The sequence below is a fragment of the Montipora capricornis genome, chromosome 8 (genome assembly GCF_036669925.1).
Source record: "Montipora capricornis isolate CH-2021 chromosome 8, ASM3666992v2, whole genome shotgun sequence".
In the NCBI taxonomy this organism is placed as follows: Eukaryota; Metazoa; Cnidaria; class Anthozoa; order Scleractinia; family Acroporidae; genus Montipora; species Montipora capricornis.
This window is the reverse complement of record NC_090890.1, coordinates 40,371,218-40,388,717: the sequence shown is the minus strand read 5'-3', so window position 1 is coordinate 40,388,717 and position 17,500 is coordinate 40,371,218. Positions and strand designations below refer to the sequence as shown.

Genomic DNA, 17,500 nt, shown 5'->3' with positions numbered 1-17,500 from the left:
GACTTAGTGTCAGCCTCACGTGCAACCATACAAAGACTGAGAAAGATTCCTCTTAATCAAAGAGAACAAACACCAGTCCTCCATATTTGCCAAAATTAGTATGTCTTGTGACAAATTTATCAATGTCAACCTCCTAGAGTTTTAAAAGTTCCTTTATTTTATTTATCTATTTATAACAACCTTATTTGCATATATACAACTGGAAGAATATATAAGTAAATGCAAATAGGGTGCCAACAGGGAAGAACTTAATCTTCATATAAACCTGACCCCCGAAAGACAAAAAATCTATACATATATATATCTTTCAAAAAGAAACACACAATTTTAAATTTGCAAAACATGTTTCGGATGATCGACATCCATCGTCAGTTGTGAATACAAGTGAAACCGCTAGTCGGTGTTATATAAAAGATAGCTAATAACATGCATAAGTACTGATTAAATAACAACGTGAATAGAAAATACAATGATGAGAAGACAATGGGTATGGACGAGGAAAATTACAGTGAAAGTGTTAAATTGACATGATTAACCTGCTTATTTAATGAGGGTTTTTCCCAACCTATGTGTAAGGCCTCCTTGATTTTTAGTTGAAAAGGCGTGGAGGCGGTGTCAAGGATTGAAAAACACTCCTCCGAGCATAAAGATCTGCATGCTTCTGACCCATTAATGTGCTGAAAGATATGCGAGTTCTTATCCGATGTTAAATGTTCACGAACACGTGTAGCAAGATGTCGGTTTGTTTCGCCGACATAGCAGGCACTACAGCCTGCGCAAGAAAATTTATAAACCACACGGGATCGTGATAATTTGGAAATAGCATCTTTGGCACTGAATAAGTTCTTAATCTTGTATGGGGCAAACACTAGCTTGATGTCCAAGTTTTTACAATTCCTCTGCTAGAATCTATTGAGCTAGCAGTGGATTATATTTTGTCAGGGAACCCGAACATCAAGTTAAGCAAGGACAGCCTCAAAGAGTTGTTCCTTGTTGCTACTGCCCAGACACATTTTTTATTCCGAGGGAAATATTACGATCAGATAGATGGCGTCGCCATGGGCTCTCCTTTGGCACCGGTACTTGCGAACCTTTTCATGGGCCATCATGAAAGAATCTGGCTACAACAATACGATGGTCCTGCAATTTATTTCTACCGTAGATATGTGGATGACACATTTTGCCTATTCAACAACGAAACGGATGCTTTGGAATTTTTTCATTATATCAATGATAAACACCCTAACATTACATTCACCATGGAGACGGAGGTCAATCACAAACTACCGTTCTTAGATGTCCTCTTGGACAACAGCAATCCTCCATCTTTAGTCACATCTGTTTTTCGCAAGAGCACTTACACAGGCCTTCTCACCAATTTCCTTAGTTTCACACCTTTTCCCTACAAATTAGGGTTAATACGAACACTGGTGGACAGGACATTTAAAATTAACAACACCTGGACCGGTTTCCACATTGCTAACATTCTCGGAAAGAATCAATTTCCATCCAGTCTAGTGAGCAGAACTGTTAAACAATACCTTAACAAATTCTTTGCCTCCCCCCTGCACGCTTCCGCAATAACCAACTCTAACGAAATTCGCACGCACTATTACAAATTACCTTTCGTTGGCCCTTTCTCGACTCACGTTCAACGCAGAATCAAGAATTTAACACAACGCTATTGTAAAAACTTGGACATCAAGCTAGTGTTTGCCCCATACAAGATTAAGAACTTATTCAGTGCCAAAGATGCTATTTCCAAATTATCACGATCCCGTGTGGTTTATAAATTTTCTTGCGCAGGCTGTAGTGCCTGCTATGTCGGCGAAACAAACCGACATCTTGCTACACGTGTTCGTGAACATTTAACATCGGATAAGAACTCGCATATCTTTCAGCACATTAATGGGTCAGAAGCATGCAGATCTTTATGCTCGGAGGAGTGTTTTTCAATCCTTGACACCGCCTCCACGCCTTTTCAACTAAAAATCAAGGAGGCCTTACACATAGGTTGGGAAAAACCCTCATTAAATAAGCAGGTTAATCATGTCAATTTAACACTTTCACTGTAATTTTCCTCGTCCATACCCATTGTCTTCTCATCATTGTATTTTCTATTCACGTTGTTATTTAATCAGTACTTATGCATGTTATTAGCTATCTTTTATATAACACCGACTAGCGGTTTCACTTGTATTCACAACTGACGATGGATGTCGATCATCCGAAACATGTTTTGCAAATTTAAAATTGTGTGTTTCTTTTTGAAAGATATACATATATATACGTGTATGTGACAATATTTAAATATGTGTAAATATATATACTATGACACAGGAAAAATCTACAGCAATCTGAAATATATAAATATATATATATATATATAGGAAGAATGAAAAAATGAGTCGCTGGCGAACTTCTCACAGGTCTGGTATATTATAATTTCGTGTAAACGTTTCGCCCTTCGGGCTTCTTCAGTACACGCTAAAAACTAAAAACTAAAAATACCTGGTACAACTGAACTTGCGCTATTTATACAAAACTATGAACCAAAAGGTGTAAAATGTTTAAAATTACAAAAAAATTATAAAAAATCACAATAATATGTCATGTAATACGTGCGGTTGGAATAAATCGAGTGGACAATACGTGAGATAAGAAATAGTTAGCTCTATTCCGAAAAAGGCGTTAATCACCAGACATCGAAACTAATAATTTAAAATAAACAACAGGACTTAGTAAATCATGCAATCAGGTGTCGAAATGATGAGCCCACGGCCCCTAAGAAGTAATGGAATCCCTGAACAGGGCCTGTGAGAATGCCGATCTGCACAGCGTAATTGGAAAAAAAGCCCAACTGGTTGCACAATTACTCCAGTGAATGATTAATTAAACCTTATTCTATTTTTGGAATTAAACTCGGATCTTTTGTTCAAGCCGTAAGGTTGGAGGGTGCATAACTGTGCGCACCAAAAAGCCTCTCTTGTAAGTTAAACCTTGTCCATATCATCAGTAGTGTCATTAACAATTTTTTCAATAACAATGAACTCAAAGTCAGACATGTGATGTTCTTTTCTATTGAAATGGACGGCCAATTCACACGTGGCCTTGTTGGTCAACATAGCCGATTTGTGATTACGAAATCTGACCTTGAATTCATTCGATGTTGAACCTGCGTATTGAATCTTGCATGTTTTACAGGTGACTAAATAGATGACATTCTTCGACCTACAGTGTACATTCTGTCTAATGGAGTAAAAACGGCCTGTACATGCGCTGTGAAAGATCTTATTTTCAACAAGATAATGTTTGCATAGATCACATTTGTTCTTACATTTAAAACATCCTACGGGAGTGTTATTGCTGTAATGGGTTTTTTTAGGCCTTGCTAGAATCTCTTTTATGTTTTTGGGTCTTCGATAAGAAGGAATAATTGACCCCTTTGGGAAAATCTGGGATAGCAATGGCGATTCATAAATAAGATGACTAAATGATTTGATGATTTTGCTGATGTTTGGTAGATGAGGGTTGTAGTCGACTACCAGAGGAAAGACGATTTTTTTGTCTTTCGGTTTCGAGGCGAGTAAGTCCTCCCTGGGTACATCTTTTGCCCTTAAAAATTGCTTATTGACTTCCGCTGGATTATAACCTCTCTCAACGAGATATGTCTGGTATTCTTCACTACGTTGGTCAAATTTTTCAATGGTTGAACAGTTTCTGCGAATCCGGGTGGCAACTCCAAATGGGATTGCCTTAGTGCAATGCCTTGGGTGAGCACTGTCACGTAATAAGTACATATGATGGTCAGTAGGTTTAGAATATACATCCGTTTGAATATACCCGTCAACCAATGAAAGTGTGAGATCTAAGACGTTGAGAGAGGTTTCAGATGGTACAACTCATTTATTGCAAAAAATCGAAGATCTAAATAAGGATGGGCCATTCCCCAAAGGCACTCTTCTCGTTTCTTGGGACGTTGTCTCGATGTTTCCAAACATCGATAACAACTTGGGAATTAAAGCTGTTACCGATGCTCTCAATTCGCGTGAAATTCAGGTCCCATCCACTCCATGTATTGTTGAAGCTGTCAAGATCTGTCTTGAACACAACAATTCCAACTTTCAAGGCAAACATTTCCTACAAATTCATGGAACGGCTATGGGCCCGAAAAATGCTTGTAGTTACGCTGATTTAGCAATGGGAGTTATTGACCAAAAGGCTAAGTCCGGTACAATCAAACCCAGATTATGGTGGCGGTATAGAGACGACATTTTCGATCTATGGACGCAAGGTGCCACTAAACTTAATGATTTCACTGATTTCATTAATGCTTTATATCCCACCATAAAATTTACTGTAGTATCATCTGAAACCTCTCTCAACGTCTTAGATCTCACACTTTCATTGGTTGACGGGTATATTCAAACGGATGTATATTCTAAACCTACTGACCATCATATGTACTTATTACGTAACAGTGCTCACCCAAGGCATTGCACTAAGGCAATCCCATTTGGAGTTGCCACCCGGATTCGCAGAAACTGTTCAACCATTGAAAAATTTGACCAACGTAGTGAAGAATACCAGACATATCTCGTTGAGAGAGGTTATAATCCAGCGGAAGTCAATAAGCAATTTTTAAGGGCAAAAGATCTACCCAGGGAGGACTTACTCGCCTCGAAACCGAAAGACAAAAAAACGTCTTTCCTCTGGTAGTCGACTACAACCCTCATCTACCAAACATCAGCAAAATCATCAAATCATTTAGTCATCTTATTTATGAATCGCCATTGCTATCCCAGATTTTCCCAAAGGGGTCAATTATTCCTTCTTATCGAAGACCCAAAAACATAAAAGAGATTCTAGCAAGGCCTAAAAAAACCCATTACAGCAATAACACTCCCGTAGGATGTTTTAAATGTAAGAACAAATGTGATCTATGCAAACATTATCTTGTTGAAAATAAGATCTTTCACAGCGCATGTACAGGCCGTTTTTACTCCATTAGACAGAATGTACACTGTAGGTCGAAGAATGTCATCTATTTAGTCACCTGTAAAACATGCAAGATTCAATATCGAATGAATTCAAGGTCAGATTTCGTAATCACAAATCGGCTATGTTGACCAACAAGGCCACGTGTGAATTGGCCGTCCATTTCAATAGAAAAGAACATCACATGTCTGACTTTGAGTTCATTGTTATTGAAAAAATTGTTAATGACACTACTGATGATATGGACAAGGTTTTACTTACAAGAGAGGCTTTTTGGTGCGCACAGTTATGCACCCTCCAACCTTACGGCTTGAACAAAAGATCCGAGTTTAATTCCAAAAATAGAATAAGGTTTAATTAATCATTCACTGGAGTAATTGTGCAACCAGTTGGGCTTTTTTTCCAATTACGCTGTGCAGATCGGCATTCTCACAGGCCCTGTTCAGGGATTCCATTACTTCTTAGGGGCCGTGGGCTCATCATTTCGACACCTGTTTGGATGATGTACTAATTCCTCTTCTTTATTTTAAATTATTATCTTCGTTGTCTTGTGATTAATTCCTTTTTCGGAATAGAGCTAACTATTTTTTATCTCACGTATTGCCCACTCGATTTATTCCAACCGCCCGTATTAAATGACATATTATTGTGATTTTTTATAATTTTTTTGTAATTTTAAACATTTTACAGTTTTGTATAAATAGCGCAAGTTCAGTTGTACCAGGTATTTTTAGTTTTTAGTTTTTAGCGTGTACTGAAGAAGCCCGAAGGGCGAAACGTTTACACGAAATTATAATATACCAGACCTGTGAGAAGTTCGCCAGCGACTCATTTTTTCATTCTTCCTATTAACTTATCTGAGTCAAGACGTTTTGTATCCTTTTGGATCCTCCTCGCAAGTGGCATCACCGTTGGATACTCAATCTTTATCATTCTACTTATATATATATATATATAGAGAGAGAGAGAGAGAGAGAGAGAGAGAGAGAGAGAGAGAGAGAGTGTGGGAGAGAAACACTGACAAAGCACACCCCAAATAAAAATATTTTTAACTGAATAAATGTGTGAAAGGGTTACGTGAACCCACGTCCCCCCGTTACTAGTCGGGTGTGATCACCACAACACCACCAGGACAACCATGCTGGCAACACAGCCATCGACGATGTGATTTACGTGGTTTAAGGCGTGGGCCTCCCGGGAAATTTTCTTTCGAGGTGACAAAGTAGGGGAGCCTATAACTTCACTTGAAACCCAACCAAGGATCAACTTAATGATGCACGACCGTAGTCAACTTAGCGGATGACAAGGAAGGATCCTAGAAGGATACAGGCTAATTTTAATTTTTAGAGAGAGTGTAGGAGAGAAACCCTGACAATGCACACCCCAAATAATCGTATTTTATATATATAATTAATTTCAACTAATAATGTAACTACAGTAAATTTATACAAAATGGCCAATGTGAAACATCGAAGAGACAACATAGAACCGTAAAGAATCCCTAATGAGCATCTTATACAGACGCCTCTTAAAGTTACTAACATTGACTACTTCAACGATATCTTCCGGTAAGGAATTCCACTCATCAATGTACCTGTGCCAAAAGGAATACATAAGAATATTTGTACGTGCATATGGTTTCCAATTGATTCCACTAAGCTGAGAAAATCTTGTAAACGCCGACGCTATTTTTAAGACTTGAATTGTAAGCAACTTGCTATGAAGCTGGGTTCATAAGGTGTTGTGTGTTGATGGAAAAAGATAATAAACAGTGTTTTGTTTATCACAAATCAGTGGAAATATTTCGTAATGCAGGGATAATGCCGTGGAACTAGGTGGCGAAAGCGGAACTTTAACTCGGTCATAACTGATAGCGGTCAGTACTTTAAATTAAGACCTTATTAGAAACAGCCGTCAAATCAATTCCATCATCTTTTCATTCTCCTAGGAGTCGTTCGTCACAAACGGGTCCAGCAAGCAACTTTCTGCTTCTATGGCAATGAATCACATGACTATATCTGGAGTCAAGAACTGGTGTGCCACATTTGCTGCAGAGGCCTTCTTTGTTGCAGCGGGAAATCTCTTCATAATCATTGTATTCACTAAAACCAAGGAATTGCGACGAAACCGTCAGCTTTTTTTTCTCATGAATTTAGCGATGGCAGATGTGCTGGTAGGAACCTTGGCTGAGCCCTTATTTGTATATGTTCTGGGGGGCTACTATAATATATGGAATTTTGACAACCCCAATATCTTTGGATTTGCAACCATATTTCTTGACATGTTTTCGGGAATTTCTTCGATTGCCTTTTTAACAGCGATTGCCTTGGAAAGATTCTATGCTACGATGTTTCCAGTCAGATACAGAAAAACAAGAAACGTTTGTTATGCGATGATAATCTTGACTTTGTGGGCCCTGTCTGCAGCTGTTCCCGTTGGGAGATTAATGTTTGGAAATGATTATGATTCCCTTTACCTCTGGATGCCTTTAGTGTGCATTTTATTATTGCTTATTGGCACGGCATACTTTGCTATCTGGATCAAAGTTCTATTTCTCAGCACCAAACGCACTAAAGCACGTGAAAGCCGTCTCAACGTAACCTTGACAATATTGACAGTTACATCATTGTCCACGTGGCTACCGTTTATTATTCTGAATACTGTTAACATGTTTCAGCCAGTAAACTTAGCGCCTGTGTATGGTACAAAGTTACTCCATTATGGGAACTCCTTACTCAACCCCTTTTTGTTCGCATTAAAGATGCCCAAGTTCAGAAACGCCGCAAAAAAGATATTTTGTACAACCCGAAGAAATGACGACCAGACTATGTGCAAAGGAGATAATCCACTCCGAGAAATGAGTACGAAAAACAAAAGTTTGGAACGCTTAAGTTCTCAAATCGATCGGTCAAACTTTGCGATAAGATACACGACAGTTTGAACGAACAAAGGCTCATACATTTTATCACTGCGGCAGACATCGTAAAAGCTTGGACAAGACAACGAAGATACTCTTTACTGCCTTTCCCTATTTCCAGGAAATTCTGAGGAATTTGCCAAAGCGGTTAAGACTAGTCTAGATCAAGAGAAAATGAGGGGACAGAGAGGGAGGCTCCCGGTCCAGCCCTTGGGATATGTCATGTCCACGAAAGTTATTTTTAGACGAGCGGAAGTCTTCCGAGACGTCCGCATGCAGGCCAACCTCGGTCCGATGTTTGAAAGAAAATATATATTCATCAGCCTTCCACGCGCGCCATCATTTTCTCTTTTCACAAAAAACCTGCGAGCGCGGCACGACGGCCGGCGGACGTCTCAGAAGACAGACTACCGCTAGAACAAAGACTTCCGCCCGTCTAAAAATAACTTTCGTGGACATAACATATCCCGGCCAGCGCCTTGAGCCTCCGTCTCTGTCCCCTCATTTTCTCTTGTCTAGATTTAATATCAGCCACATTTCCAAAGATAATTAGTTCTCTTTCTAATATATTCCTAGGAAAAAGGTCGCAATTAGACTCGCTTTGATGGGGTGGGGGTGGTATTATAGAATAATAAAGGCAGCTGATCTCACTCGTTCGCAGAACATGCTGGATAATACAAATTGCTTATGCTGTTTTTGCGTGTAGTTTTGCGGAGTATTTTGACTTGTTCGTTGTAGTTTTATTTCGTCCTGCGGCCTCGTCAAATTCAGAAAAACTGATGTTTTGACGTACAGGATTGAGTTTTCTTCATATGATTGAAAAGGCAAACAACGTAAAAAGCGAATAGAGAATACCTGACCACCAGGGTTCTCACTTTTAAATGAATGGAATTCAAATTTAGCTCAAGTTGTAGAAATCGCCGAAATCAAAATGTTGACACAAATACTTTGCCTCGCATTTTTCAAGCATTGCTCAGAGTAAAATCTGTGACAGTCCTGCAACTTGTGTCGTAATGGTTTGCGGCACCAGCCAATGAAAATGTGATCACCGAAAACGAGACAAGTTCAAAGAAACGTCGTAGTCTAGTGTAACAGCCATCAAGCAACTAGGTTCGCCGCAATGTGAGAACTTTCGTCGCAACCAAAATTGCCGAGTGTACCAGTGCCATAAATAATCAACATTTGATTAACAATGATTAAGGCAGGACACATTGAATTGGGAATTAACACTTTTCAACTCTGGACGTTCTACTTATATTGAAATATAATTTCCCGAAATCAGGCCAAGGTACTATAAGAACAAGCAGAGGTTTTTATAAGTTTTCGACTTGATCGTGGCTAATACTGGGTGCATATGTCTTATTAGATGATTAGGCGTCAAAATACATGGAACGAGTAAAAATACCCCGTGATACTGCCCGCAGAAACATCTATCAGGCGATTTATCATCCAACTTGTGCTACCAAAAAAAGAGTTTATAGAAGGAAGTCTCTTTTTTTCTTAAGTGTGACAGTGATGCAAGCAATGGAAAAAATGTGATTGGTTCTGCAATGGCACTGAAACAAAAAAAGCAGGAATGCAAACTAAATGTAAAATACCCCATGATTTGTCCTCATTTCGTGCGTTTCCTGTTCAAGCAATTAACTTACAGAGTTGGCTCTTAACTGAGTATGATACTCAGAACAACTTACCCATGAGGGGTGCTTAAGCCGATGTTACACGTTGAAACTTTTAGCTGAGACTTGTGTGAAACGGCACTGCAAAACAAGTTTCAGGAGGCATTGAACTGTGTAACATGGTCGGTTTCGTGAGACTTTTTTGAACATTCGTTGCCAGACAAGTTTCACGAAAAGTAGAACCGCTTTCTCCTTCTTGAACGGTCGCAGCAATCGCAGTGGTGATAAAAATAGGAGTTTCAGCGTGTAACAGCACTTCGTGAAAGTCTTACTCGGTCTTGTTACCCTACGCTGCGTAAGCCAATCAGAAACCGGCTAACGCCATAAAATTCAATTTATTTAACGTCGGTAGTTCCTTCAGTTACGAAACTGGTATCAATGGAAGGCGACGGTGCGCCTTTTACCCCCCTCCAGCCAACTGAGCTACGCCTGCAAATGTTGGTTTTTGAGGAGAGGGGGAAACCGGAGTACCCGGAGAAAAACCTCTCGGAGCAGAGTAGAGAACCAACAAACTCAATCCACATATGGACTAGAATCCGAGAATCGATCCCTGGCCACATTGGTGGAAGGCGAGTGCTCTCACCACTGCGCCAGCCCTGCTCCCCATGTAAACAATACCCTGCAAGCAATTCCCTGCGGGCAGGCGGAGTCTCTTTCGATCTTCCTAACCCTAACCCTAGGAAGATAGAAGGAGACTCTGCTCGCAGGGTATGTAAACAACATTTCGAGACCAGTTTCAACGTTCCCGAACGAGTTTCGACCTCTTATGTTACACGGTGCAACGGCGCTGCAAAAAAAGTTTCAGCTAAAAGTTTCAACTTGTAACAGCGGCTTTACTGAGGAGACCTCGAAAATTATTCCACTGAATTAGCAGAGTAAAACCATGTTTTCTGTTTGTGGCTTGTAAGCAGTGACTTTTACCTTTACTTCTGTTTGCAACAATAAATGAACGTCATGTTTCCGTTTGATATTCAAATTTTCTAACCACCAAACAAACACGTCAAACTAAGACACGGGATGACACCTATTCAATGAGAGTTGATAAAACCAATTAACATCGCCAAGGTAAAATATTTATGCCAGTTGAAGAAAACCAACAAAACAACACATATTTTACACTTGCTCTTTATCGAGGGCTGAGATCAATTTTGCCGAGGTCCAGGTCTGGTATCATTTTGAAAATAACTCGTCTTTGTTATCCGTATCGGTAGTTCGTTTCATTTTCATGTTGGACGTACATTGGCTGGGATTTGACAAAAATGGTTTAATACCTAGACTTGCGAAAGAGATAAAGCGTGAGCCAGTGGGAAACGCTGGCACAGATATTTTTGTTTTGACAACACATCAGTTTAAGCGATCTCGTTTAATACACCGCAATTATCTTTAACTGTTTTCACTACCTGGGTAACTTAGCAACATCATCACAAGCCGTGAATAACAGGGCGACGAAGGTCTCACAACTGAGCATAACGATACCTGTCTTCGTGTGCAAATATGTTTGATATGTGGTAATTCTTTGACGTCCTTACAAAACACAAAATGGTCCACTCGTTTTAACTTTCTTTGATATAGAGAAACCAGGCAGTGTGTCCCAGTGGCTAAGGCGCTTGCCTTCAGATCCGGAGATCCCGGGTCCAAGACGCGCTCTGACCACTCATTGAATTTGATCCTGGCAGTCCCTGGTTCAACTTTCCAGCTGCATTGGTTTGCCTCCGGCCAGTCGGGATTCATAACATTGTTGTTGTTCTGTGCCGTCGTTTCGTTATGTTTCATTAATATTATAGCCCTGAAAAGCCCCTCTGGGGAGGGGTTCAATTAAGTAAGTATGTATGTACGTATGTATGCACATTTTCACTCGCCAAATCGAGATATCTGGGATTTTTTTTCAATAGGGTTGTCTTGGGGATGTTCGTCGTCCAGCTTAGGGGTGTAAAATTCGGATTTTGGTCTCACTTAGGGTGTTCTGGGGAAAACGCCATCACATGTAGCCGTGAAGGCCTCGTTTAGAGTTTCACGCGAAGAAATATAAAAATATCAATTGACTGATCTCCTTTAGGGGTTTAATTCAAAATTTCCGACGAGCATCCGCAACCCTTCATAAACGAAGTTCCCCCTTGCACCCCCCCCCCCGGGCACTTCCTGACATTGGTTCGGATACTCCACCTCTGAACTGCAGGAGACTCGTGGAAGCAGCCTCCAAACTTTCTTCAGTTTGCTATTGTCCCAGTAAAAAATATTTTAATTTTAAAACATTTTTGGGTAAGTCATCTTTCTAATTACTATTTAGTATAGAGTGAAGGAGTATTTAACATTTTTTCCCTCCAGAACTCCGCAAAATGCTACAAGATGAATTGCCAGTTTTTCACAAACTTAATAACTGCAATATTCGGCAGATGGGAGGTGCGATTTGTCATGACGGATATGGCAAATGTTCACCCCGGTAAATGACTTAAAGGCTGTATTCTAGGAAAAAACCCGGGTGCTCTTTTGTAGAAGACGAACATACGGCCTTCTCACTACAAGTTCGGATGTAAGTACCAATGAGATATATCAGGTTTGAGGATGATACTTGTGGAATTATTCGATATATTTACTACAGCCTGTATGTTGCACATTCATTCAAAAAATCGTGACAAGGGATCAGAGGTAATCTGAGGATTTGCGACCTTGCGTGACAGCAGATAAACATGTTGTTTCTGTAATTCTATGAAAACGAAAAGCAATTGGGCCTCCTTATTTTGCGTTTCCATGCATTCAGCATTTCCGCGTGTATCTGTTCCAAAGTGTGATTCATTGTCTTTGCACGGACCAAAGACTAAAGATGCTCAATATATGTATAATAATAGGCGTACCTTGTCTGACAAGAGTTTTTGTGTATCACTGAGTAAATCAACAAACAATATAGAAAGATCGAGAGTAAAGATCCGTTCTTGGGGCATGAAAATCAATTTACATATGAGAGTTGTTTGAGGTGTGAAAATACGTATTCAGTGGCATAGTCGCTTAGCAACAGTCCAAATACCTTTTCGTGCAATGCAATCATGCAAATCAGCGCCTTGTTGGGTACGTAGGTCAGTTGTGTTGGTTGCGATAGAGTTCAGTTCAACGCAATTAAAATAACAGGGATCGTCAAAGGTATAATTTGAAGGAAATCAACTCATAAAATGGCAAAGGATGAAAATTTTGGTTTCTGCCGGCCTACGTGACCGAATGCTTTACGGACTCCACCTATCTGTAAAACGCTTGCGACTCAAATACATCATCCTGCTTAAATTATTTTATTACCGCGGCGTTCTAGAGTGATAAACATTTAAGATTTGTTACCGACGCATGGTCTAAACTAACGGACAATGAGCGTATGGGGTTTCTTTGCCGTGTGTTGATTTCTGTTCGATCGAATTGGATGCCACTATGACTGACAAATGTTCTACAGTGGGGACACTATTGCTTCCATTTCTGGATGAATCAGGTTGGATTGAGGAACTAAGGATTTTCATCTACCTTATTGCGTTGTTATGGTGCTTCATGGGAGTTGCTATAATCGCAGATGTATTTATGTGCGCTATCCAAATCATAACAAGCAAAACAAAACAAGTCAAAGTAGCAAGACAGGATAGTGATGAAGTTGACTTAGTGGAAATTCGAATATGGAATGATACTGTAGCTAACCTAACTTTGATGGCACTGGGATCCTCAGCCCCTGAAATTCTGCTCGCTATTATTGAGATTACCATACTGAACGGATTTAATGCAGGAGAACTTGGTCCGAGCACCATTGTCGGTTCTGCAGCCTTCAATCTTCTTGTTATAACTGGAGTATGCATAATGACTGTACCTGTTCACGAGCATCGAAAAATTAAAGCTGTCAAGGTGTTTGCTGTCACTGCTTCGTTCTCCATTCTGGCCTACATTTGGCTTTTTCTTGCTCTCAGTGTGATCTCTGAAAACGAGATCGAACTTTGGGAGGCAATTTTAACGTTTTTGTTGTTTCCTGTCCTTGTTGTTATCGCTTACATCGCAGACAAAGATTACTGTTCTGGAAAAATATCGCCGCAAGATGCAGGAGTCCTTGAGCTAGGTACGTGCTATAAATAATTTCCTATTACACATGAAACTGACCTCGGTCTGAGGTTTCACCCTTGATGGCTAAATATAGACTAGTTTGTTGAGGTGAATGCTGGTTCGTGATAACATGTTAACGATTTTGGTCGATCTGCACCCGGTTTAATTTTATGTATCGTTACTGTCGAAGAACGGAAACATGCGAAATCTTTTTAAGAGTTGTGGATACAATTTTTGCCGTTTTTTTTTTTCGTTATCAAGCTCTGAAGTTTTGTACTTATTATATACGCTGTGCTTCAGATGGAAGTTGAAATATATTTTAAAATGAAAAAACGATTGACGGAAACACAAATAGTCATAATATTGATGACATGTGGTTGCTATGTTGTTGCTCTGCAAATTTGATTAGCTGCGAAGAACAGTTACAATGCGGTCAGAACCCCGTGAATAACGTAAAGTAGGATACCGTTAGCTCTGAAAATGATTCTAATCAATCAAAGGCTTTCGTTTTCAATTCTTAATTCATTTATCTGGGCGCTCTGATTCCCGCTACGAATAGCTTAATGGTTCCTGTCATAATTTCTGTTTACCGGCAGCCAAAGTCAGGCAGGAATAAAAGACTGTACTGAAAGCAGGTGCAACTGGAAATAAAATTATCAGTTTCTGTTGATGTACATTGTTTTTTGTATCCAGCGATATCTTATTGCGGACTTACAAAGGTCTCTCCCACTTATTGTATTAGCCAAGACAAGAACAGCACGCCTCAAATGGTACTTGTATATGTAACCCGGGCAGCACTAAAAGCAGGAATCCAGAATCCGGAAATCAGAAACGGGAATTATCCACAATTCGCGTGAACTACAACAACTTTAATATCCCCTGGATAAATCACTGTCCACCGGATAATTCAATTGGTTTTGCAAGTGTTTATCCTCTGGATAGTGATTTGTGTGGTGCATAACGTTATCCACCTTTTGAACAATCGAGGCCTGGTTTCTTGTTCATCTTGATCAAGTTATCATCAAGTCTTTTAAGTGGAAGTCCTCGTCTCAAAGGAAAAGGAGACATCAAGTAAATTAATAATGATCATAATCGAAATTTGTTTATTGTACATGGTCAAGTTTACGTGAAAGTAATAATATTTGAAATTTGTTAAATAAACAAAGTTGAGTTTTACTGTCTTTCCTTCGATCCTTTGGTTATGTTCCAGCTATTACTATAGCCTCCAAAATAAGAGATTATAAACGGGCTATGTCTCGTCATTTTAGGCTGTTTAGGAGAAATCTTTAGTTAATCACAAGTTTTAGACATTGAGATCAAATACCCCTCCCTTTTCACCAGAAACTCCTGAGAATTTGCGAAGAGTACTGCTGCAACTGACTAATTGTCGAAATTTGCTTCAGAAAATCAGTCAACATTGTCTAAAACATCCATGCTTTCTCTCAACCTTAATCAGGTGAAGGTTCGAAGACTCTGAAAACACCATGTTCACATGACCCAGAGGTTGAGAGCTTCATAAAGGTAAGATGAATATATTGATGTTAAGTGATGGAATGGAAATTGAAATATATGAACCAAGGTGGAGATCATTGCAGTTTAAAAAGCAGCACCTTGAGCAGAAAAATACTCTCATGAATTAAGCCACATTTCAATAAATGATAAACGTTTCCTTGATATAGGATTGATGCCTGCAAGATCCATAATATTTTTTGGATCTTAGCGACCCCTCCCGTTTTATTAATTAAGTTTCCAGCCAGTGGTGATTGAATTCTTTTGCTAAGGATGGCAAATTTGAGTATGTGCAAAAACTTTGAAGTTGGAAACATCCCTTTAAAGACAGTTTCACTCGAACGACGGTGCACAACTTTAAATACCTGTTAAATGCCCAAGAATCACTCTCTTGTGCCCTACGTTTTTGCTAAAGGAAGAATACAAGGAAAAAACAGCTAAAAATCGTTGCTCCCGGCGCCACTTTCCTTCCCTACGAACATTTGGTTTCTCCTACGCTTCCCGAGAGAGAAACCACTGCGACCAACCGGTCGTTTCTTTGATTGAGCCGCCGTCCAGCGCCAAGGACGAATAAATTAAATTTGAACTGGTAAGGTGTTTTTGAGCTTTCGCGTACGTTCAGCGACGTAACTGCTGCGTTTGGGCGAGTCTGCTGTGTAGTTTTGCCATATTTTTCAATGCATCACGTGGGGTGTGACGTACTTCGCACACGCTCAATGGAAAATCAAACTGTTGTTCGTCGTGGTTTCTCTCGGGAAGCGTAGGAAAAAACCAACTCCTCGCAGGGTACCACTTTCCAAACCGCTGACCGGCCAATTGCGTGAATTACTTCGTGAAGAATGGGACATGTGGAGGGAGGGAGGGAGGGAGGGAGGGGTAGAGAAGAAAGCCGATGGCAACTGCCAGGATAATGCCAGGAAACGATACATTTTATGAGAGGACATGTCGTTCGATGGCTTGTGGATAATGAGAGCACATGCGGAGAATACAGCAGGTCTAAAAGGGTGGCTATGATCTACAACTTCTTTAAACTGCATAAAGTTTTAGTTTTTTAAATAAAGTTTGTGTTGGCGAAAACTTCGTCTTCCCTTTTTCCCAATCTGTCAGTTTATTCGAGAAAGGCAGTGACATCCCATGGTTTTAGTATGGACTTATGAGATAATTAGTACGTTACCTATTCACAATTTCAGGAAGTTAGCAGAAATCCTAATATTTCCGAAGACGATGCCGCTATGCTTGTTGCTGCCCATATTAAATCCAAACAACCAAAAAACTACGGATACTACCGCGTCGGCGCAATAAGAGACCTAGGAGGCAGTCACAAGCTGACACCAACGATGGATCCGCAATTGAGACTGGTAAGTCGATAATTGGATTGTCTGGGCATAAACCACACTTCCAAAAGCCAGAGGAATATATAGTGTAAATAAATGTTGGCTTATCTTATTCATGATCCCTTTGCAATGGTTTCCTTCCTTAGATATACGAGGAGCTATCTGAAGTTGGCTTCTCTTCATCTGGAGCCACAGCTGTTATGAACCACGTCCTAGGTAAGCGCTTCTTCCCCATTATTGTAAGGCATATATTGCATGTTGATTTGTTATCAGGAGCGCTGGTAGCGTAGTGGGTATCGCTCGCGGACTGCATTCCAGCGCTCCGGGTTCGAATCCCAGCTCGTGCGTTGCAAAGTTCACTCAGCTTTCCATCCATTCGGGGACAAGTTGTGGATGCACCGGGTTAGGAGTAGTGCCCACCCCTGCAGTGAGTCACGGTAGATGCCGTGAGTTACCGTAGAAGCTAAGAAAAAGGAGCCTTCGCGTTGCATTCGACGGCGGTCGGCCTCTCGTCTTGTCTTGTCTTGATTTGTTATTGTCTGTTGGTTGGTTTTGTTCCTTCTATTTTTACGTCTTGGGTCTAGATTTTCCCAGTTTCAGTTTTTCCTTTCAGTTGGCTTGCAGCTATGAAAGACCAATTTGTTTTTGATTATTTAGGAGGGAAAGTTCAACCAGCTCGTGTCGAATTTGCTGCTCCGAAGTGCGCTGTTCTGGAAAGTGATAAACTAGTCAAGATTGGAGTCACAAGGACTGGGAACACGAAAATCACAGCAACTGTCAAGTAAGGCACTGCGTCGGTGAATATCTAAAGTGTGCAATGAGCGTACTGCACCTTTCAGTGGACAAAGCAGTTTTTTTTCTGATTTGAGCGAAAAAACAATAGAAAATAATACGAATGTATGGTACATAAAAGCGCGTATTTTATTTCTTTCCAGTTATGAAACCATTAATGGAACGGCGTTGGCAGGGTCGGACTACGAGTTTAGGAAAGATGTGCTGGTTTT

At 40.1% G+C, this 17,500-nt stretch overlaps 2 protein-coding genes across 4 annotated transcripts in view; both read left to right on the top strand.

Annotated features, from left to right (window-relative positions):
* The window catches only part of LOC138013540 (opsin-1-like), a 13,064-nt gene extending 4,806 nt beyond the window's left edge, over positions 1-8,258 (top strand). For all 3 annotated transcript variants that reach the window (XM_068860638.1, XM_068860639.1, XM_068860640.1), the window contains exon 2: positions 6,947-8,258. In XM_068860638.1, coding sequence (XP_068716739.1) covers positions 6,947-7,939 — 993 coding nt within the window. In that variant the 3' untranslated portion in view covers positions 7,940-8,258. The remainder of the gene's footprint in view (positions 1-6,946) is intronic.
* A 4,133-nt stretch (positions 8,259-12,391) lies between these two features.
* The window catches only part of LOC138060621 (sodium/calcium exchanger 3-like), a 14,937-nt gene continuing 9,828 nt past the window's right edge, over positions 12,392-17,500 (top strand). Inside the window, exons 1-6 of the mRNA XM_068906460.1 lie at positions 12,392-13,669; positions 15,110-15,174; positions 16,353-16,520; positions 16,643-16,712; positions 17,154-17,277; positions 17,432-17,500. The exon at positions 17,432-17,500 is cut by the window's right edge and continues 167 nt beyond it. Coding sequence (XP_068762561.1) covers positions 13,003-13,669; positions 15,110-15,174; positions 16,353-16,520; positions 16,643-16,712; positions 17,154-17,277; positions 17,432-17,500 — 1,163 coding nt within the window. The 5' untranslated portion in view covers positions 12,392-13,002. The remainder of the gene's footprint in view (positions 13,670-15,109; positions 15,175-16,352; positions 16,521-16,642; positions 16,713-17,153; positions 17,278-17,431) is intronic.